The sequence below is a fragment of the Onychostoma macrolepis genome, chromosome 22, assembly GCF_012432095.1.
Source record: "Onychostoma macrolepis isolate SWU-2019 chromosome 22, ASM1243209v1, whole genome shotgun sequence".
In the NCBI taxonomy this organism is placed as follows: Eukaryota; Metazoa; Chordata; class Actinopteri; order Cypriniformes; family Cyprinidae; genus Onychostoma; species Onychostoma macrolepis.
The window spans coordinates 13,496,248-13,520,425 of NC_081176.1; the positions used below are offsets into that span (position 1 = coordinate 13,496,248).

General features: G+C 36.2%; 3 protein-coding genes and 1 long non-coding RNA gene across 5 annotated transcripts; all 4 read left to right on the forward strand.

Moving 5' to 3' along the window:
• The first annotated feature begins 5,028 nt into the window (after positions 1-5,028).
• On the forward strand, positions 5,029-6,906 carry LOC131531000 (uncharacterized). Its single transcript, XM_058761548.1, has 5 exons — positions 5,029-5,343; positions 5,833-6,066; positions 6,189-6,264; positions 6,425-6,541; positions 6,806-6,906. Exons 1-5 carry the CDS (start codon positions 5,065-5,067, stop codon positions 6,904-6,906), a joined length of 807 nt encoding a protein of 268 aa, XP_058617531.1. The 5' UTR covers positions 5,029-5,064.
• Positions 6,907-11,418: 4,512 nt separating this feature from the next.
• LOC131531113 (natural killer cell receptor 2B4-like) lies at positions 11,419-15,812 on the forward strand. 2 transcript variants are annotated; one of them, XM_058761668.1, is made up of 6 exons: positions 11,419-11,958; positions 12,618-12,951; positions 13,398-13,700; positions 13,823-13,945; positions 15,098-15,177; positions 15,294-15,812. In XM_058761668.1, the coding sequence occupies exons 2-6, from the start codon at positions 12,945-12,947 to the stop codon at positions 15,354-15,356; spliced, it is 576 nt and encodes a 191-aa protein (XP_058617651.1). In that variant the 5' UTR covers positions 11,419-11,958; positions 12,618-12,944; the 3' UTR covers positions 15,357-15,812. The 2 variants fall into 2 exon arrangements, with proteins under 2 accessions (XP_058617651.1, XP_058617652.1); XM_058761669.1 differs by lacking the exon at positions 11,419-11,958 and adding an exon at positions 12,045-12,369.
• Positions 15,813-17,770: 1,958 nt separating this feature from the next.
• On the forward strand, positions 17,771-20,610 carry LOC131531116 (uncharacterized). The gene is made up of 3 exons (XR_009268568.1): positions 17,771-17,983; positions 18,800-18,834; positions 19,064-20,610. It is a non-coding gene; the product is annotated as an uncharacterized LOC131531116 (long non-coding RNA).
• A 2,109-nt stretch (positions 20,611-22,719) lies between these two features.
• Positions 22,720-23,885, forward strand: LOC131531001 (SLAM family member 9-like). Its single transcript, XM_058761549.1, has 2 exons — positions 22,720-22,939; positions 23,148-23,885. The coding sequence occupies exons 1-2, from the start codon at positions 22,720-22,722 to the stop codon at positions 23,450-23,452; spliced, it is 525 nt and encodes a 174-aa protein (XP_058617532.1). The 3' UTR covers positions 23,453-23,885.
• Positions 23,886-24,178: the final 293 nt, after the last annotated feature.

Consider the following 24,178-nt stretch of genomic DNA (forward strand, 5'->3'; position numbering starts at 1 on the left):
ACCCGGAGCCTTGCCTATTTCTAGGCTCTGTAATGCAGAACACAGCTCTTCAGCAGAGATCTTTGTACTCGATTCTGCCATAGCTTCCTCAGAGGCCTTAGGTAAGTCTCTATAAAAAGACTCAGCCACCTCAGGATTCTCCTGGAATTCCTTTTTGAAAAGCTTCTCATAAAAAGCAACTGCACATTTTCGAATTTCTACAGGCTCTTTCAGCAATTGCCCAGTACTGGACCGCAAAGAATGCATGAGTCTTTTTTGTCCATTCTTTCTTTCAAGGCCAAAGAAAAAATGAGAGGGAGCATCCATCATTACAATATTTTGATACCGTGACCGAACTAAAGCACCTTGAGTAGAAAAACCCAAAAGGCTAGATAGAGCTGACTTCTTTCTTTTAAGACCTTTAAAATGTTCTTCATCATTTGTGGAGTTTGCCAATCCTTGCAAATCCTCCATCTCATTCTCCAAAACTTTCATAGATTCAGTCATGTCCCTTGTGACATTGAGAGTATATTGTAAACATAGTTGCTTTATTTTTCCTTTCCCTATGTCCCACCACTGTTGTAAAGAAGTGTATTCAGCTTTTGTTTTTGTATAACCACTCCAAAAATACTTAAAAGCGTCAATAAAGACATTATCTGAAAGCAAAGTCACATTAAAGTGCCAATAAGCACTATTACATTTCACATCCTTAACAAAAATGGAAACTTGAACAAGGGAATGATCTGAAAAACCAACTGGATGTATTGAACAGCCTCTAAGAACATTAATTTGATGTTTAAAACAATAAAATCTGTCAAGCCTTGCCAAAGATAAAACATTATCTTTTGCATGAGTCCAAGTATACTGGCGTTGACTAATGTGAAAAGATCTCCAAACGTCACATAAATCATTTGTTTCAATTAAATTAATAAGACTTTTCATACTAACTCTGTGCGGTTCAGGATGGTTTCTGTCTAGAGATGCATTTGCAGTGCAATTAAAATCACCGCCCAAGAACATATACTCATCCATATTACATTTGTTAAGTACAGTGTTTAGGATACTTAAAAATATCACTCTTTCAGTGCCTAAATTCGGAGCATATACATTGATAAAGGACATTTTCACATTTTCAAAAGTAGCTTGTATTTTTAAAAGTCGACCCTCAACTATTTCTTCAATAACACATGAAATAGGTAAAAAATCCTTAGAAAAAAGGATACCAACACCTCCACTATTACTACTCTTATGGCTAAGAAACACCTCCCCATCCCACTCCTTCTTCCAGTCAGTTTCATTTTCAGTTGTACTATGTGTTTCTTGTAAGAAAATAACATTTAATTTCTTAATTTTAAACAAATTGAAAAGAGAAATTCTTTTCACATCCTCTCTGGCCCCATTAATGTTTAAGGACCCCAGCTTTATATCACACATAGCAAAAATAGGACTACAATTACACCAAACAATGAAATAAACACAAAAAAAGAAAAAACAAAACAAAAAGCACTTAATCATCTTTTGCTATTTGTGTTTTAACTTTCACCATCAACTTCTTAAGACGAAATATTTCCTGATCAGTAAAGGTTGATTGGGTAGTGGGTTCTGTATTTTTAACTGAGCTAAGAAACAAACTCAAGTCTGGAAAGAATTCATCAACTTTGACAGATCTCATTCCTTTTGTTTTTTTGCAAAAAGGTCAGAATTTTGGCAAAACAATAACCACTTTCTGCATCCACTTGTGTGTTCCCACATTCGCTTCCACCCTCCTGTGTACCTGACCAATTTTCTTGAGACTGGACTGAACAAACCATTGGGTGCATCTTTGACACTTTTGTGACTTGATTAATATTTGTTTTGTTTTCTGGGCTCTTCCTTTTGTTTGACATTTTGGAGAAATCATCATCCATCGAAACATCTTCCTCATTGAATAGCACTGAGATATCTTGCACTTTTTGATCATTCTGTTTATTATTTGAATCCTCCACCACCCCATCTCCTGGACCACTATCACCTTGATCATCTGCCTGTGAGACCTGCATAATCTCTCGCGGCTCAACCGGTGCAGCGGCTCCGCTATCAGCCCCAGCGGGTGGCGTATCCGCCGCATCGGCAGCTGACCGGCCCGCGCGTCCTTCATTCGGACACGAGCGAATCGCGTGCCCCACCGCTCCGCACCCAAAGCACTTCATCAGTTCTGAAGTTACATATACAGTATAATCAAAGTCTTCAACCTTGAACTTAAAGACCAAGTTCAACTCTTCATCGTTTTTCTTAAGAATCATATGAACTTGTCTCCTAAAAGACACCACATGTTTAAACTGGGGAGACTTGCAACTGAAAGGAATCATTTTTATAGGTGACACTATTTTTCCGTATCTCCCTAGCTCCTTTTCCAAAAGCTCATTTTTCAAAAAAGGGGGTGCATTTGAAATAATGACCTTTTTTGCAGGACCTGTCAAAGACAGAACCGGTGTGTGTGTGTCATTAATGGTAATCCCGCTCTCAAGCAAACGGTTTACTTTATCCATCTCATCCAAAAAAAAATGACAACTGCACCATTCATCCTGGACGCTGATTTAATGCTTTCATAGCCAACAAACTCACCTACTGCTAAACTACAATCCTCTACAGAAACACCTTCAGGAGGAGACAATTTTATAGCATGCCGGCGCGTTAGCTTCTGAAAACTAAAATGCTCTCCCGCAGCCATGCTGACCAGCTACGCCGGCAGCCGCCGTCTCCACAAAAGAAAACTAACAACCACTGACAGCAAGAGAGAAAGAAAAAAAGAGAAAGATAAGACAAAAAATATTGAAAACTCACACGCTGCACCACACTCACTCACTCCTCGCCACACTCACAACGCTCACGCATGCGCAGACACACAGAGACAGAGAGAGAGAGAGAGAGAGATGGCTTCTTAAAAGAGCTGCTGGAGTATGTGATCTGGTGTTAACTGCAAGACAGAAAAAAAATATTGAATTACTTCACAAAAACATATTAAAGGTGTGGCAAGCACTGCTTTACAAATAGTATACAGTACAGTTACTGTGGTAAAAGCATGGTGTTGTGGTTATTGTGCTTTAACTACAAATACCACAGTAAAACTATGCTTTATCTACAAATACCACAGTAAAACTACAGTTACTGTGGTAAACTCATAGTACGTGCTGTGGTTATTGTGCTTTAAATACCACAGTAAAACTACAGTTACTGTGGTAAACTCATAGTACGTGCTGTGGTTATTGTGCTTTAAATACCACAGTAAAATTACAGTTACTGTGGTAAACTCATAGTACGTGCTGTGGTTATTGTGCTTTAAATACCACAGTAAAACTACAGTTACTGTGGTAAACTCATAGTACGTGCTGTGGTTATTGTGCTTTAAATACCACAGTAAAATTACAGTTACTGTGGTAAACTCATAGTACGTGCTGTGGTTATTGTGCTTTAAATACCACAGTAAAACTACAGTTACTGTGGTAAACTCATAGTACGTGCTGTGGTTATTGTGCTTTAAATACCACAGTAAAACTACAGTTACTGTGGTAAACTCATAGCACGTGCTGTGGTTATTGTGTTTTAAATACCACAGTAAAACTACAGTTACTGTGGTAAACTCATAGTACGTGCTGTGGTTATTGTGCTTTAAATACCACAGTAAAACTACAGTTACTGTGGTAAACTCATAGGACGTGCTGTGGTTATTGTGCTTTAAATACCACAGTAAAACTACAGTTACTGTGGTAAACTCATAGGACGTGCTGTGGTTATTGTGCTTTAAATACCACAGTAAAACTACAGTTACTGTGGTAAACTCATAGGACGTGCTGTGGTTATTGTGCTTTAAATACCACAGTAAAACTACAGTTACTGTGGTAAACTCATAGGACGTGCTGTGGTTATTGAGCTTTAAATACCACAGTAAAACTAGTTACTGTGGTAAACTCATAGTACGTGTTGTGGTTATTGTGCTTTAACTACAAATACCACAGTAAAACTACAGTTACAGTGGTGAGAGGCATGGTATATGTTGTAGTTACTGTGTATTGACTACACATGACATGGCCGAGTAACAGTTACTATGGTAAAAATATGGTAAATGTATGAACTTTTTACATGATCACAATTTGTTGTGCTGTCATCAGCCATGTCTAAAAGCTGAAGACCCATGTCACAACATGATTAAACGGTTTTATTTATTGATTTATTTAAAACTGCAACAGGTCTATAATATACAGTAGAAGTTAGCTTAGGCTAATGTCAATGGCAGGCTACCAGCTGTATAGCTCCACTAACAACTCATTTGAACACATTACCTCATCTAATGTGATGCAGAAACACTGAAATTATTAAAATAATACCGTTAAACACGTGATCTCGTTACATAAAAAGAGCGTTGCCTTTACTTACCTGTTTGAAGGTGTGCGCGCATCAGGTGAACCGGGCGAACCGAGCCGTGACCGAGCCTCGCTGGTGAAGTCCCTGCTGCTGAAGATGCTGCGTGGTATTCGGACGCATCTGCTCTCCACTGAAGTTAATGGGAAAGATTGGCGTGTCATATGCACGCAAAAGTGGACTTTTTGTGCATTACACGCAATTTGAAAGTGTAAACTCGTGTTATTTATACAAAGATTGATGAGACCGGGTTGGGTACGTCATAACATCCTTTGTTTTAAGAATCAAAAATGAAGAATCATTAAGAATATTTTTGTATTAGGCTACAACTTTTCTGAAATGTTATATATGCAAATAAGGCATTATCTAATTAAATATGAACTCAACTGCATAAATGTCTACAAATCTGAACATTGAATAATGCAAGGTTCAGAATTCTTGCAGGGAAAAAAGGAATAAATAATTATAATAATAAAAAAAACCTTCGGAATATAGAACTGTAAAATCTGGTGCATGTAAGATTTTTTTTTTTTTTTTTTGCCTGAAGTGTCTTGTCTTAAGAGCATTAACATTTGTCCTTCCTCGTTAATATTCTGTTTGAACTTACACAGGTTTTTCATTTGCCTGATAAACTGTTTTTCTCCAGGTGTGTTTGGTGATACAGATGTTATAAAGTCAGTATCAGTGATGGAGGGAGATTCTGTCACTCTAAACACTGATGTTAAAATGCAGCGATTTGATCACACACTGTGGATGTTTGGACCTCAAGACACTCGTATAGCAGAAATCCACAGACAGAACATCTATATAGATGCCACTAATACAACATTTGAGAAAATACTCCAGATGGACAGACAAACTGGATCTCTGATCATCAGAAACATCAGAACTGAACACTCTAGACTTTATAAACTAACCATCATCAAAGCTGGGGTCACATACAAGAGTTTTTCTGTTGCTGTCTATGGAGAGTAATATTACTTGTTGAATAATACCAAGAAATAAAAGTGATGTAAAATTAACAGAAGAACTTTCCTCTAAGATGAATAACCCATTATTCAATAGCCTAAGGTATTGGTTGTGCTGTATTCAGAATATTATCAAGGCTAAACACATTATACAGCCACAGTGCCTTACTGCTTAAAAAAAACAAAAAACAAACAAAAAAAAAAAATATATATATATATATATTTAATATTAAAGGAATAGTTCACACAAAAATAAAAATTTGCTGAAATTCTTCTCTCTCTCAGGCTGTTTAAGATGTAGATGATTTGTTTTTCATTGGAAGAGATTTTAAGAAATTAAGAATTACATTGTTTGCTTACAAGTGGATTCTCTGCAGTTAATGGGTGCCGTCAGAATGAGAGTCTAAACACAAAATACCACTTCTTCAATTTTGTCCCCATTTAAATTAAGTAACATTTCTATTTCCATTTATTCTCAATATTTCCAGCTCCTCTTCCCATTCCTGTCATCACCAGAGACACTTCAAACTGTTCTTCATCATCTAAACGTTCATCCGTGTCCAGATGTTCACTGCTGTGTTCAGTGGTGAATGTGAGTCATGTGACTCTCTCCTGGTTCAAAGGAAACAGTTTATTGTCCAGCATCAGTGTGTCTGATCTCAGCATCAGTCTCTCTCTTCCTCTGGAGGTGGAATATCAGGAGAAAAACACCTACAGCTGTGTGATGAATGAATAAATGAATGAATGAAGCATTTATATAGCGCTTTTATTGTGTATTGCTATACACCCAAAGCGCTTTACAATCATGTGGGGAGTCTCTCCTCAGCCACCACCAGTGTGCAGCATCTGATCAACAATCCCATCAGCAACCAGACTCAACACAACATCAACATCACTCAACTCTGTCACACGTGTCCAGGTACGTCAGTGGTGATATTAGTGATTATAATTAGTGATTAAATATATTCGTCAAGCTTTCTAACCATGTCTGAGAAGCTTTCCAAGACATGCTAATGAGTTGAGAGCTATGGCAACAATGTCTTGACTGATAATCATTATTGTTCTGTTGTTCATTACAGAACTCATGCAACAGTCACATTCAGTGGGATTATCGGTTATAGTGATACTGGTCTTGGCTGTAGTTGTGGGGATGATATACTTACAGCACAGGAAATGCAAACAAGTAAGATCAGAAGGCAAGTATTACCATACGCATTAAACAATATAAGATTTTCTGGGACAAAATCAGGTGCTATTAATAGATGTCACTGCAAACTGCAAATATTGTAGTCTATTTTGTTGAGCCATCATGAGGCAGTACATCCTGTTTTGTTGTAAAAGAAAACAGCATAGGAACGCGTATTGCTTTATATAATAAAGGATGATTATACAGTTTGAGGTATGTGTAATGCTGATGTTAAATACACTCAGAATCTTCTCACATTGACCTGTGTTTGTAGATCTGAGAATCATACAAAAGCAAAGCATGTCAGAATACACACAAATCATCTACTGCCTTCAGAAGGAAGACCTGCCACAGGTCTGTAAGCAGTTCATCTGATTTCGACTTTCTTTCTTTCTTTTAATATAACAGTTATTCATTCAGAATTACACTGGATCTGTTGAATTATTTTGATTCACTGAAAAGAACCGGGTAATAAGAGTCATTAATTCGGGAAACAGATCACATTGGTTGCGCTGAATGATTTTGTTTTTCATTCACTGAAAAGAAGGGGTCAAAGAAACAAGTCAATCAACACTGGCCCGCTGTAAAAAGAACCGATTTTGATTCACTGAAAGGAACTGACTCGTAAGAATGATTCACTTGCAGAGTCAAACTCCACTGGTCCCGCTGTGGAATGTTGTTGTAGTGGTGCTGCGACGCCGTTTAACAAGACATTGTCTGAGACTCAGGAGATTGTTACAAACCGATCGTCATTTGGCTCAGATAATTTATTTGGTAAATGGAATCAGTTCTGAACCCGGTTCTCGGTTAGACCTATATACCCTATTTGGTTACACTTTATTTCGACAGTCCACTTTAGACATTCTACTAACTATAAGTAACTTTGTAACTACATGTCAACTAATTCTCATTAATTTGCAACTACATGTCTACTAACTCTCAGTAGGGTAGGTTTATTGTTAGTATAATAAGTTGACATACTTGCAAAGTTTCTCATAGTCAGTGTGTTGTATGTTGTGGACCCATCAAAATAAAGTGTTAGAAGATATTAAGCAGACAGTCTACTAATACTCCAATGACTGCTAGTTGACATGTAGTTGCAAAGTTACTTACTGTTAGTAGAATGTCTACAGTGGACTATCGAAATAAAGTGTTACCCCCTATTTTTACAGCTGACAGATTACTGATTAGTTTGTAATATGAATGTTTCTGTCTGTCTCTAACAGAAATCATCGCTGGATGCGAGCAGAACCGAGACAGCTGTGAACTATCAACACACAATAAAACTCAAAAGGCAGATCTCAAGAGAATATCACTTAGACCCAGTGTTTGTGTATGAGTTATTGAATTAAATTAGCTTTTGTATGATACTGTTATACTATATATTATATTAAATGTAGACTGTTATTGTGTATTGAAATACTTGTATACCGAAAAAGATTTGCAACAGTCTCTTACTTTTTCACTTTGCTGTCTAATAAAAGTAATTTCATCTTGTGTATCCATGTAATGTTTAGAGTTTATATGAAACAAGCATCACCAGAGGGGGGCTACAGACAGCATTTAAAGCATCTTATAAATAATATACCAATTATTTCTATAATGGGTCTCTGATAAATTTCTGAAATTATCAAACACATCCAACTACTGCATATGTATAATAACATTTAAAACCCTGCTGACTGACACAAGTCCAGTATGAACATCCCCTAATGGTCTTGGGTGTTATGTTTCATCCACTGCCTTCACAAAAAGACTATTATGCTTCATTGTTTTTATGCTGCAGTTTCACTTTATATATAGAGCAGATGTTGTGTGTAGTTGCAGGGGAATAACAGCCCCCCATCAAACCTTCTGCTTGCAGATCATTTACTGCAGATGTCATCCAGGGTGACCTTTGCCCCACCTTACAGCTGCTTGTTGCTGAGAGGCAAAACAAAACATGAGATGTCAATTTCTGCTGTTCTGCAATGAAGGTCAACGCATTGCTCTGAGATGCCATTTGTACTGATCCAAACAACGACTGGACTCATGCATTTTCAGAGTGTTTACAGGAAAGAGGAGGTTTTGAGTGATATATAGTTTGTTGTTTTTCAACAAAGATCAAGGGGAAATTAGATTTTTCATTATTTGACCACTTCACACCAATTATAAATTCAGGCTTTATTGTGTTGCAGAAAATGAGAAAACAAAATGGTATAAAACCATAAAAGTAAATGCAAAGTACAGATATTTAAAAAAAAAAAAAATCTGTTTGTTACCACTTCTGTTCGTATTTCTGTTTTGCAACCAAGCAGACCTGCACAAGCATCTTGTTTTGCTTTTTTATTGCACCAAATAAATGCTTCATGCACTGTGACACATTACCTGCTCTGCTCTAAATGAGATGCGCTGTGTTCTTTGGTCAGATGTGGTACGGATGTCTATTGTTGGAGATATGAGATGCAGAAGGTGTGCAGAAAATGCTGTGGAAACACTGTTTGTAGGGCGAAGGGCTGCAGATGAACTCAAGGCCTGTATAACAGTACTGTAGACAAAAAAAGCAAATATGTCATAGCAATACATTAAAACAACACTTCATCATAGAAATGTCTAAATTAAAATAGATTAAGATGTTCTGATGAACTTTTACCAGAAACTGACTATAGATTCTGTAAAAACAACTGGCTGTCGACTAGAACAGAAACACACTCACATGTTGAGGAAGTTGCAAAGAATTGAGGCAAACATGTGACAGCGGAAAAGCTAGAAGAAAGAAAACATAGACAGAAACGCTTACTTGAACTTGTTGCTCAGAAGAAATAAAAGTCTGCATTGAGGATGGTCTGACCTTGACCTTGAGTTCTCATGAGTAAGAACAATTAGACAACTGATTGAAGAAAACAGTTCTACAATTCGAGTGTGCAGATTGCGTTGTGCAAATCATTTGGCAGTAAAGTACTCTCAACATTATGGATGGTGTTCAAAAAATTATTTTAATGTGTCATTTAAATGATTTTTGTTAAACACAGGAATAGCCAACCCATTCTCACTCCCAAGGCGTCAAAAACTGAAGCATGGTCAAACGCCTTTCGCGTCACTATGAAGACGCCAAAAGTGCCCCTAGACGTCAGTATATGACAAAATAGGAATTCCATTGATTTCAATTGCTTGCTTTATGCGTCAGGTCAAGACGCTTATGGAAAATGACAACACGTTCTCCTCCGTTGTTTGTGGTTTGCATGCATTTGTAAAAAACAGAAATCATTTTATATACATTTATACTTTCATTGGAGCACCTAACCCAGACCCTACTCTAAACCTACCCACTTCTGAACAATATAAAACACGTAACAGGCAAATATAAGTGCAGTCACAGGTATTTATTGCAAAAACTGACCATAAACAAGCAGTATAAAAGCATTACAAACAAATCGTGTTGCATTCCAAGTCTTCTGAAGCCATACGAAGTCTTTATGAGAAGAAGAGAGCAAAACATAAGCTTTTAATCGCTGAAAATGATCCCGCTCTATTAACGCGCTCACATCTCATTCAAAAGATACTCCAGTCCCGTAGCATGACGCAATCGGTCAGGAGACACACAAGAGCCAATAGCCTGTCAGAACAGCATAACGCAATCGGTAACATAAGAGCCAATAGCATTTCACAACCAAGGCTGACGTAAGGCTTCTTCTGGCGGCATTTTTTGAATTCGCGACGCGCACAGACTGCAGCATACAGGATTAACGGCGGACAGAGACGGCGATCGCGTCTATTCCTCTCACAAATCAAATGTTTTGCCTCGGAAGACTTGGAATATTAATATTTTTTGAATAAATTATGACGGTAGTTGTATCTGCCTGTTATATCTTGTGTTTTATTGACGAATGGTAGGTTTAGGGGCAGGGGTTGGGTTATGTGTTCATAAATGTGTAAATAATGTAATATAAATAAAACTGTTGTGGCTGTTTACACTGAAAAATCACACCCTAACATATATGCAATAATGGCAATGTTATTACCCAATAGGCCTATAATTTAATTACGACGATAAAATTCCCAGTATGGCGTCGGCATATTGACGCCAAGGGTTTCCTATTTAAAGCAACGGAGGACCCTGCAAGTCGAAAAATGACGCTAAAGGGTACCTTGAGCGTCAAAAAGCGACGCCAAGTGGTCCTGACCAAGCTTCAATATGTGATGAGTTGGGTGTGAGAATGGGTTGGAATAGCGCACGAATGTTATTCACACTAATATACATTTATCATAAATACTTCATTCAACATGAGAGGATTTCTGTACAGGAAATAGTGGCCTGCCAAAACCAAAGTGTCACAACATCTCTAGATAGTGTGAACTAGTGGCTATAGAAATGAAATGGCATTAATATTCCGTATCTAATGTTAATTTTTGTGCACTGACTGACATCTTTATTGATGTTAATTGGCTGTTGTGCTTGAGGCTGAATCCTGAGCTGATGTAAATCATATATTTTTGTCACAAAAACGTATCTTGGTCTTTTCAGTCTAAACCACCCGTTAACATAACAGACTCTTTGATTTATAGACTCAGCAGCTTTGCAGTTTAGTATGGTAGCTCATGAGAACAGAAAAAAGGTGATTTCATTTCATTTAGTTAATCAGAGCTATACTCAGAAGGGATTTTTTTTATTTAATTTGCTGGGAGGAAAATGACAGGAAGGAGTTAAGCTGGGAGAGAAAAAAAAACACAAGTTGACCAAAATAAGTACAATCGTGCAAAAAATCTGCACTTCAACACAGTTGCTGCTCAAAGTCTTCATCCTGTTTGTTTCAGTGAGCTGAATTTGCCCTGATGTTCATATAGCTACCGTAAAGACAATCCACGCTAAGTTTACTGTTCAGCTGTGCTCGTCACTGAAGCAACAGGAGACCCCTATAAAGGGGCGGAGCGATTTTATCCAAAGGAAGTAGGCTAAACGAAATATGGAAGTATGGAAACTGAAATCAAAATGTAGCGTTTTGGATTCTGTTGGCTACTTCTTTTTTCTTCACAGAAAAACATCATGCGTTTTTAAAATGGATGGATGTACCACAACCTTTCATGATGTATTTTAATCGACGTTCAGTAATAGGCTCACGCACATCGTAATCTTAACAAAGACTATATATCTGGACTTTTCTTTTTGTATCCCATCTTGAAAATGTAAAGCGAAAACGATGCTAACATAACAGTTATAATATTGATAGCACCATTAACTGTATTCCTCGAAATGGTCTTTGTTTGTTTTAAACGTATTAAGCAACTTTTAATATCTGCTTCGACTTTCATTTCATTTTCATTTTGAAAAAAAGCAGATGAGCAAACTCGCTTTACTAAATCATGAGAAGTTTGATCGGATATGTAGGGAACTGTGAATATGATTCATGAATCTCTTTTCCTCTGCCTATGGGATTTGGCTCTCACATGGTAAGTGATAAATCTTTAAAGTCCGTGTAAAGTGATATTAAAACATGTGTTCTGAGTTTGTCACACAGCAGAAAAATGTGTTATCAACCACCCAGCCAAATTTGAATGATAAACAAAACCGCCAAGTAACTAAAATAAGTTATCAAAATATTTGAAAAATAAGCAGGAATCTCTACTCTCAAACGCTGGGGGCGTGTCCGCTGTCGGCGCTGAAATCACGCCCACTCCACATTGTTTTAAACTTATTAGGCAACTTTTAATATCTGCTTCAACTTTCATTTCATTTCCATTTTGAAAAAAGTGGATGAACAAACTAGCTCTACTAAATCATGAGGAGTTTGATCGGATAGGGAACTGTGAATATGATTCATGAATCTTTTTTCCTCTGCCTATGGATTTGGCTCTCACATGGTAAGTGATAAATCTTTGATGTTTCATTCCCAAAAGTTGCCGTTTTTATCTTTTCACACAATAACATTATATTTGGAATATGATCAACATCTGGAAAACATCCTGTCTGGAATAAACAACCGACTCAAGTCTGAGCTGGTGAACAAGTCTTTTTTAGTGGGCTTTTTGTTTTTTGTTATGTTTCTAAAATTGGACAAATACATTAATAAAAAAATAAATTAAAAAAAAAATGTTTTTCTGTGTTTCAGGTGTGATTGGTGATACAGATGAAGTGAAGTCAGTATCAGTGATGGAGGGAGATTCTGTCTCTCTAAACACTGGTGTCTCTGAAGTGCAGAGAAATGATCTGATACTGTGGATGTTTAACGTTAACAATTCAGACACTCTTATCGCTGAAATCCACAGACAGAACATCTATATAGATGACAGTGTTGTGAGATTCAGAGACAAACTGCAGATGGACAGTCAAACTGGATCTCTGACCATCAGAAACATCAGAACTGAACACACTGGACTTTATAAACTACAGATCATCAAAGCTGGGGTCACATACAAGAGTTTTTCTGTTGCTGTCTATGGAGAGTAATATTACTTGTTGAATAATACCAAGAAATAAAAGTGATGTAAAATTACCAGAAGAACTGTCCTTTAAGATGAATCTATCTAATAACCTAAAGTATTGGTTGTGCTGTATTCAGAATATTATCAAGGCTAACCACATTATACAGCCACCAGTGCCTTACGGCTTAATATATATATATATAATTATTATTATTATTATTATTTTAATATTAAAGGAATAGTTCACACAATAAAAATTTGCTGGAAGTCTTCTCTCTCTCAGGCTGTTTAAGATGTAGATGATTTGTTTTTCATTGGAAGAGATTTAAAAAAATTAAGAATTACATTGTTTGCTTACAAGTGGATTCTCTGCAGTTAATGGGTGCCGTCAGAATGAGAGTCCAAACACAAAATACCACTTCTTCAGTTTTGTCCCCATTTAAATTAAGTAACATTTCTATTTCCAGCTCCTCTTCCCGTTCCTGTCATCACCAGAGACACTTCAAACTGTTCATCATCATCATCAGGTTCATCAGTGTCCAGATGTGTGCTGCTGTGTTCAGTGGTGAATGTGGGTCATGTGACTCTCTCCTGGTACAAAGGAAACAGTTTATTGTCCAGCATCAGTGTGTCTGATCTCAGCATCAGTCTCTCTCTTCCTCTGGAGGTGGAATATCAGGAGAAAAACACCTACAGCTGTGTGATCAACAATCCCATCAGCAACCAGACTCAACATCTGGACATCAGTCAGCTCTGTCACACGTGTGCAGGTCAGTGATATTACTGATCTGTTGCTCTTTGTAAGACTGACATTTCCTATGTGTAGACTGATATTTAATATTATTTTGGCTAAATTCAGAACAGAATTTTTTTCTCTCCATGTTCATTACAGCACAGACCCGACATTCATATTTGAATCTAATGATAATAGTCAGTGTGTGGCTGTTGGTGTTCATGTCTGCTGTTATGCTGATGTACTGCTGCTGCAGGAAACTGTGTCGAGCACAACAAAAGGGCAAGTAGCTGACAAAGTTTACTATATTATTAAAGATTTCGGTAACACTTTATTTTAAGATGTCATAATGCAGAGTAATTACCTAATTAAGTACTTAGTAGTAGCCGTTGTACTTACATTAAATAAAATGTACTTACAATGCAACTAAGTTATGGAACAGCCTGTACTTACAGTTTGTAATTATGTAGATGTAATAGGTAGCTACTGTTACACACATGTAACAGACCGAGTCTGTTACACAGCTACATGTACACTTAAGTATAATCTTGATACACTTTATTTTAAGTAGCTTATGCCTGCGTAATATTCTGTAATTGTAATGTAATTAGAAAGGTGTTACATGTATTTAAGCGGTGTACTGGTGGATTAAATCAAACTAAGGTGCAGCTGGATAAGGTGTATAGTATAGATACACATTAAGTACACTTAAGTACAATATTGATACACTATTTTAAGTACCTTGTCTGTGTACTTACATTTATAATTACATTGTATAAAGTCTGCAACACATGTTACAATATTTTGCTTACATAAGTAGCTGTGTAACAGACTCGGTCTGTTACATGTGTAACAGTGGCTGCCTATTACATCTACATAATTACAAACTGTAAGTACAGGCTGTTCCATAACTTAGTTACATGGAAAGTACATTTTATTTCATGTAAGTACAACGGCTACTACTAAGTACTTAATTAGGCAATTACTCTGCATTATGGACACCTTAAAATGAAGTGTTACCAAGATTTCTTACTTAGTATTTTTGTCTTCTTTTCCATTACAAATATCAAACATTCTGAATAAAGACACATTTACGTGAGAAGCAAAATTACATAAGATTGTTTTTTCTTACTCCATTGGCAGATTTTCTTTTTCTTGTTTTAACCAAAAACTAACATTTTGATACATTTTTCAGAAAACCAGACATAATATCTTAAGTCATTTTGCTTATCAAGTAAATGCACCTCAATTAAATGTTTAGATATTTATACTAAAAAAAAAAACAGACAAACATTCTAAGAAAATCTTTTTTGCAGTGTCTCTCCACAGTTATTATCCATTGTCATGCCATCATATTCCACTAGATGCAGAAAACTATAGAACATACTGATATTAAATATACTAAAACATTTCCTCACTTGTCTGCGTTTGCAGATCTGACAAACATAGAACAGCAAAAAATGTCAGAATACACACAGATCATCTACTGCCTTCAGAAGCAAGATCTGCCAGAGGTCAGTAAACATTTTATCCAATCGTGACTGATTTTACTTTAAATATTACTTTATTTACTTTACAGTTTCATGAATAAATTACTTCCTGTCAACTGTTGAATGTTTCTTCTGTACAGATAGGCTTGCTGGATGTGGACAGAACAGAGACAGCTGTGAACTATCGACACACAGCACAGTGAAGCTCAGTTTATGATTAACTGAACATCTCGGGAAATGTTTGTCCTGAAGAAGACCTCCTGTGTTTCTGATCGTCGACCAGAAGTCCTCATGTTTGAGCAGATTCTTCATGATGATTCATTGTCTGCGATGCTGAAGGATTCAAATGAGATGAGCAGATGTGCAGATGATTCATGGATGTTTGATGGTGGACTTCTGTAGATTACTGCAGTTATTATTTGATCTGAATTTACAGTTAAAGTGGAGAGAAGAACATCAAGATGAACATTAATCAGTGTAAGATGACCTGTACAACAACATTGTTTGGAAAATAATTACAATTCCATTTCCAGTTTCACTAAACCTGCTCAGAATGAGCTCAAGATTAAATATGTGATTTATCTAATATATAATTAAGTTTTTAAATATCTTTTTTTTTTTTCATGCCTTCTCACCATTAAACCCTCATATAAAATGTTCCACTGAGTCATGTGACAGCTGCTCTTTGTAGGACCCTGCTCTTTAGAGTAATGACTGGAAAAACCCTCCCCTCACACAATGTTTTTTTTTTTTTAAATTAATTAATTAATTAACATTTATTTTTTGTGGCATAACACAACCTCTTACATCATATTATTTTACCATTGTTTTAATTAATTAAATTGAACTTTATTTCGATTGCCTGGGGCCCGTTCTTCGTACGTCGCTTAGCTATTACATCTGAGATGATTTGAAAGATTCCAGATCTTCTAATCCTGATAACTGATCTCTGGCTAATTTGGTTCTTCAAACGAATTTGCGTATTAGATTAAAATTTCTGGATTAGTTTACTGCGTGTTCTGCACTTTTTTTTAATTTAGTTGTAATATTTTACATGATTCCCAATGATTTATATTCACAATTTCTAGTATTTGTACAGGGTTTACATTTTTATTTCAATGTTGTAATTAGCAATTCATTTAATTTTATCTTTTGAAGCAGATTTGTTACGTTACAGCATTAATTAAAGTTTCTTAAGAGATCCAGTTATCTGCATCTGCGCTCATCAAACCACTCCCATAATATATGTCACTCAAATTAATGCACTGCTCAGATTAACTGTATAGCATGTGTGTACAATTATAAAGTAATTATTTAATCACTAATAAATCTTTCAATGAGTAAAACTGGATGTGTCGAATTATAGACAACACAACATTGTTATATTATTTGTAGGCTATGTCATATCATAAGTCAAATTAATTGTTAAATTATTATTATTTTAAATTATTGTCCCTGGACCAGTAGGGTACTTAGGGTAAAGTAGCGGTGGCTGGGACATATTTTAAGTAGGCTATACCCTTACAGAAAAAACACATCAATTTAACATGTTTTCCACATGTTATCACATGTCCATACATTTTTTTTCACATGTGATCACATGTGTCCATATATTTTCCACATGTTATCACATGTCCATACATTTTTTTTTCACATGTGATCACACGTGTCCATATATTTTCCACATGTGACCACTTGTGTACATATATTTTTCACATGTGATCACATGAAGACAACATGTCACCACATGTTGCAACATAAGAGCACATGTGACACATGTGGATCACATGTGGAAAATGTTTCCTTGTGTTATAATAGGTTATCACATGTGGAAAATAGGTTTTCACATGTGGATCATTTGTTAGCTATGTGTAACAAATACTGTGCATTTTCAGCTTCACACTGTATGTTGACTTTTAATTTGTTCCTATTCCCTGCTTCCCATTGTAGTCCCTTGTAGCTTTCTTTATTTGTTGTAATGTAGGCTACTGTAGTTGCAAAGTTACTTTGGCTATATAAGCTAGTTAGTAAAATAAAAGTTAAATAAAATAAAGTTCATACTACTGATATATGATTTATCAATTATACGTTACATACCACTTATGATTAATATGTGCTCATTTGATACACCTTGTTATTAGCTTGTACCTGTAATTGTTGATCATCAGGTAGCATAATAACTAATACATACACACACACACACACACACACACACACACACACACACACACACACACACACGATATATTTATATATATTATAATATGTATTATATATGCTTCACCTAATTTTTTTTTATTGAGGAACAACATTACAAAACAATTTTAATAAAATTAATATTATTAACATTACAATAATATCATTAATAAATTCTTCTTCTTCTTCTTCTTAATATTATTAATAATAATAATAAATCACAAGACGCAAAACATAGATACATAATATTTTACAATAGATGTACCTTTAACATTTTTCACAACCCCTAAAAAATATATAAATATTTATAAATATAAATAAATAAAAAATAAATAAATAAAATAAAAAAAAGCTCATTACAGAAAGGATTTTGAATTTGCGAGCATGGTGATGACGTTATTTCCTCTCATCCAACGGCTGCTGCTGACAGCCACAATGATGCCGGGGAAGAAATGATCGGAAATAAAACATCCATTCGAGACGGTGTATATTTGGTCGACATCATATTCATAATGCCAAATAGTCTTTAATAACGCTTATTCCATTTTGAAATTTTGACTGAAGAAGTGGGAGTTCTGCGCGGGCTCATCATTCGAACTATAACGGTCATCTACCACTGTATGCTGAGGAAAAGGTAAGCAAAAATGTCTTTAATTAGTAGTGTTTACACATTTAATGTTGAATTTCAGTTTTTATAGCTGAAATGGGTTATATTTTAAAACATTTCATAGTTTTCTGCATCAAACGTTTGAACTTAGCGTCCTGTTTGCCAATTGTATGTGCGGTCATTTCGACTGGAAATAAGCTGGTTAAGCGCGGTCAGTCACCGTTGGTCGGCGACTTTTCACGCGAATGTCCCACTTTGACCCACTTTGACCGTGGGAGAAATCAGTTTGGGACAGAGAGTAAAACCTTTGCACTGCAAGAGGTAGCTGCCACTCCATCAGCCACCACTGTCCGTTACCGTTGAATGAATGAATCAGCTGTTTGATTACTCGCTCGCCACATGCTGGCCGTTTTACACTATTTAATGTATAATTTCCTGTTTCAACGATTTGATGTAGCTGTTTTCAAAACGTTGTATTTAAGACAATGTTTAAGTATTATGCAATTATAACTATGTGAGTAAACTCAGCAAGTAGATCACCTGCATAAATTCATCAGGCCTCTGTAACTATTTTAACACTTTAAATGTCACATATATACATATTGTCAAATCTAGCCTAGTCAATGCAATAATGCTACATTAATTCACCAGGTTATTCATTCATTTAACTTACAGTTTTTCTTTTAGGCTCTTGCTCGCTCAAGTCGTAGAGACATGGCTACATAAATAATTAGCAACTAATTGTTTTGAAGCAATATTGACAAGATCGTTTAAAAGATGAAATGACCCACTGTGGAAATACAGTCAGTACTTTGTTCTTGATGTCTTTCTATTTACTTTTAGGGATAAGCATTTCAACACAGCCACATCACCAAATGGTAAAGACTTTTTCAAAATTACACATTCTGTCACTGAAAGTAGTACACTTGGTTTTTGTTTTTGCTATTTGATATTTTGTCTTTGGCTATTTTTCTATTCTGGTTGCATTAAAGATGTGAACACGTTATTTGTGATTGGAATATTTCTGATTGGAATATTTAAAATCATGTTTGTTGAGGTAACTTCACTGTCAACAGTATACTCTTCAGTTTTTTTTTTGTTTTATAGGCATTACACACTGTCCTTCCTGTGTGTTTGGCTTTTTCAGAACCTACAGTTCAAGTCTCCTTGATTAACTGACAGGACAACTCTATGTATTTCATCAAAATACCAAAGTGTTTTTACTCATACTGCTGTTTAGTCAGTTCATCAACATTTGATTGGTTTTTCTACATCTGTGTTACTATATCTGTGTTGTTTTGTTCAAACTAATTTGCCATTTATTTGAAAGGGACAGCTCACCCAAAAACTTAAATTCAGTCACATGCGACTCATGGCTCCTAGAAGATTTTGCACATACTTTATGTTCTGAGGTGAATATATCTGTTGTTTTCTGCCCATCAGAACAACAAATCAAGTTCTTGCATTATTTTGGTCTGGAGATCTTCACCTCATAAAAGACAATAGATGAGTAATACTTTTGAGTTTTCTGAGAGTCATGTTTTGCAGTGTTTTAAACCTTGAAATTTTTACAATGTTCATCTTTCCTTGGTGAGCTGAAGTGAAATGTTGAGCAAATATATTCTCACAAACGCAGTCCTCCACACCAGACCAACAGAATTTTTCAAATAAAAATTTGTTAGATTTTTCACCATTTCTTAATTTCCCCTTTTGTGGTATCAAAAAGAAAGGCCATATGGCATAAGACATAAGACATAAGAGTAAATAATGACTGAATTTTCAATTTTGGGTGACCTTTAGCTTGGCATTAGCCTTTGTGAGATTATTTGTCAAAAACCTTTTTAAATTAAAAAAAAATAAATAAATAAATTATGGTTAAAAAAATAATTAAATTGAACACTACTATTTTTGGACACCATGGATTTGTTTGTGATTTGTATCTCTCTTTCATTCATTCATTTAGGACAAGTCTGATGAGTGGAGATGTTGCTGTGGCCCTCTTTACAGACGATACAAATTTCATTACCAACCTGTGAAAATCTCATGTCATTATGGAAATGTGACTCAAGTTGTTATAGCTCTAAATACAACACAGTTACAAAAGAGATGAATAAATATTGTGTTAATTGTACTTAATAGTGCCTCTCGGTGTACTTTCAGGTTCTATGAACTTCATGCCATGGGAACTGTGATTGAGTAACTTTTTATTTATTTATTTATGAACAAATCTGAAATGGCACATTCCCAGTTATTATAGAGATAGTTCACTCAAAATTAAAATTCTGTAATTAATTACTCACCCTCATGTCGTTCAAAACCCATAAGATCTTCATTCATCTTTGGAACACAAAATAAGATATTTTTGATGAAATCCGAGAGCTTTCTGACCCTGCATAGATAGCAATGCAACTGAAATGTTTAAAAATATCTCAATTTGTGTTCCGAAGAAGAACGAAGATCTTACTAAGATCTATTTGGAACAACATGAGGGTGAGTAATTAATGACAGAATTTTCATTTTTGGACAAACTATCCCTTTAAGATTTATATAAATGCTTTAGACTGTAGTTATTCTTTTTAAATTCTTCATAATATGAATAGTGTATAAGGATTGCTTAATAAAACGTAATGGAATTTTACTATACAATTGAGGTCTTAAACAGAATAAAATATTTTTTGAGTGTATATTGTGCATGAGTTAAATATTGATTAGAGTTTTTGAAGTCATTTCACAATGACATTGCAACACAAGCAGGTTTATAATATACGCTTCACATGGGATTCACAAGTTTCACATGGGAATTTACATGTATTTCACATGTGATCTCATGGGTTTCACATGGGATTACATGTGATCCCATGGGTTTCACATAAGTACCATGGGTTTCACATGGGAAAATATATGTTTCACATGTGATCACATATGTTTCACATGGGAATTTACATGTATTTTACATGTGATCTCATGGGTTTCACATGGGATTACATGTGATCCCATGGGTTTCACATAAGTACCATGGGTTTCACATGGGAATATACCATGGGTTTCACATGGGAATTTACATGTATTTTACATGTGATCTCATGGGTTTCACATAGGAAAGTACCATGGGTTTCACATGGCAATATGCGTGTGTTCCACATGGGAATACACATGTGTTTCACATGGGATTCACATGGAAATTCACATGAAAGTGTTCCAAAAACACATATTTCCCATGTGCAAAGCACACACTTCACATGTGATTTTCACATTTTCACACGTGACATTTCACATGTGCAGAAAAACACACATTTCCCATGTACAAAGCACATGTTTTCCATGTGCAAAGCACATGCTTCACATGTGATTTTCACATGTTTTCACAAGTGAAATTTCACATGTGCAGAATCACATGTATATGTGGCCACATGTGACCACATGTGCTTTTGTACATGTGAAATTCATGTGTTTTTTTCTGTAAGGGTATACTCTGCTTAAGAAGATGCAATCTAATCCTGTTTACATGAAATAAACCTGCTCCCGAGCAGGTTTAAGCTTACGGATCTGTTACTATGACAGCAAGTCTAGGATGAGCTTCGAAGAACCAAATGATCCCAGATCAGGCGAAATCTTCAACAATCAAATCCAGCTAACTGAGTTAGCAACGTACGAATAACGGGCCGCTGTTCTTGAAATGCTAAACAAGCACCATTGCGAGGTTATTGCTATCCACCAGAGGGAGATATAGACCACATTTAAAATCAGTGCAAGTGCTCTCAGCTCTGGCCTTCTAGGTCCACTTTCATGCAAAGTTAGCTCCAGCCTCCAACCCTAATCAAACATACCAGAACAAGCGAATCAAGGTCTTTAGCATTACTAGAAGGCAGGTGAGTTTGAGCAAGGTTGGAGCTAAACACAGGAAAATGGACCTCGATGGCCAGAGTTAAGAATCCCTAGTGCATGTCTGTATGTGTAAATAAATAAATACAAAGCAGATGTGAAATTAAAAGGCATAAAACTGCAACATATTGTTATTAGTATCTAGAGGACTGAATGGTTGCATGTTCACAGCACTGCACAGTAAAATAACATTTGTAGGAAGCACTTTGAATATATATATTTTTAAAAAGTGTTCTAACAAAATGTCTAGATTATTTTCATTAGTCAGGAGCCTAAACTGGTGCATTATGCACTGTGAAACACTACCTGCTCTGTTCAAAATGAGTGAAAAGGAGATGCTCTGTGGTCATTGGTCACGTGGTGGTTGGAAATGCTGTATGTGGGTGAAGAGCTGCAGCTGAACTCTCAGCCTGTGATGGTAATCTGAAGTAGTTCTTACTCATGGGAACTTTGCCTTGACTTCCATAAGAAGAAAATGTCAACTGAGACGCGACACAAGATAACAAACAAATCGTGCGTTCCCATGATGTGCTGGGCATGTGTGCAGTTTTGTTTTGTAAAACACGGTTTAATTGGCAGGAAGACTTTGAACATTAACCTCAACAGAGCTACTGTTATGTTCAACATTAATAGATTTCTGTCACTTTGTTGTAAAGGAAACAGTGGCCAACCAGAACCCAAAGTGTCAGAAAATCTCTAGATAGCGTGAACGAGTGGGAATAGACATGAAATGACACGAGCTATTCAGTGTGTACAGCTTTTCGCTGATATGTAATCTATGCATATAATATTATAATGTGCATATAATAAACATATCCATTTGTTCAGTTGTAGAGCTGTAAAATCTGATGGACTAGTTTTTTCCTGATGACATACTGTGGATGCTTCAAATTGATAATTCATACACTCGTGTAGCTGAAATCCATAAGCAGGTCGTTGATATGTATGACAGTAATGAGACATTTGGAGACAGACTGCAGATGGACAGTCAAACTGGATCTCTGACCATCAGAAACATCAGAACTGAACACTCTGGACTTTATAAACTACAGATCATCAAAGGAGGCATCACATACAAGAGTTTTTCTGTTGCTGTCTATGGTAAGATAAATATAGTACGATTAAATGCTTAATGATGTCTGGAATTCAGCTGGTGGAAAGATACATAACTATTTGTTTTGTAATTGGTGAAGTTAAATAAACATGCATGTTCCACCTGAACCGTTGTTTAACTTATTACTTTTAGGATTTAAAATAAATTATTTAAATTAAGTAACATTAATTTCCACTTATTCTCTGATATTTCCAGCTCCTCTTCCCGTTCCTGTCATCAGAGACACTTCAAACTGTTCTTCATCATCTAAATGTTCATCAGTGTCCAGATGTTCATTGCTGTGTTCAGTGGTGAATGTGGGTCATGTGACTCTCTCCTGGTACAAAGGACACAGTTTATTGTCCAGCATCAGTGTGTCTGATCTCAGCATCAGTCTCTCTCTTCCTCTGGAGGTGGAATATCAGGAGAAAAACACCTACAGCTGTGTGATCAACAATCCCATCAGAAACCAGACTCAACACTACATCAACATTGTTTTTGGAAAATGGAAGCAGTTCTGAACCCGGTTCTTGGTTAGACCTATACCCTCGTCACGAATCTGGTCTGCACTCCCATTCATTCACCACTAGAGGTCACCCACTCACCACATGGACTCTCACGGCACACTGGACTCAATTTCCCATCATCCATTGCACTAATTGAGCACACAGCTGTAGGCACTAATCACACGCACACCTGATCCCACGCACACACTGATCACACACCTTATTTTAACCCTGGACTTTCTCTGCCACACTGCCGAGTATTGTATGCGTTTACCGCTCTCATAGCCGTAGCTACTCTACTGAGCCCCTGTTAGTTTTCCTAGTTTTGCCCTGCCTGTTTTTCCCGTGTTTGTTTCTAGCCCGTGTTCCCTGGATTAACCCTTGCCTTGCCGTTTGGACACTGTTTGCACCCCTATTGGACTCTAGCCCGTTTTACCTGGATTATCTCTCTGCCTAGCCCCTGTGGATACTGGTTGCCGATCGTCGACCTTCGCTTGCCCTATAGGATTACTCTTTGTCTTGTCCCTGCCATACCTGTTTGCCATTGTTTCGACCCTGCCTGTATTTATGACCATGCCTTTAAATAAAAGCTTGCACATGGATCCGCACGTCTCACATCTCGTCAGCCATGTTACAACCCTATTTTAATGATTACTAATATTTAAATGAATACTCGTATTACAGTTTGTAATATGAATGTTTCTCTCTGTCTCTAACAGAAATCATTTCTGGATGCGGGCA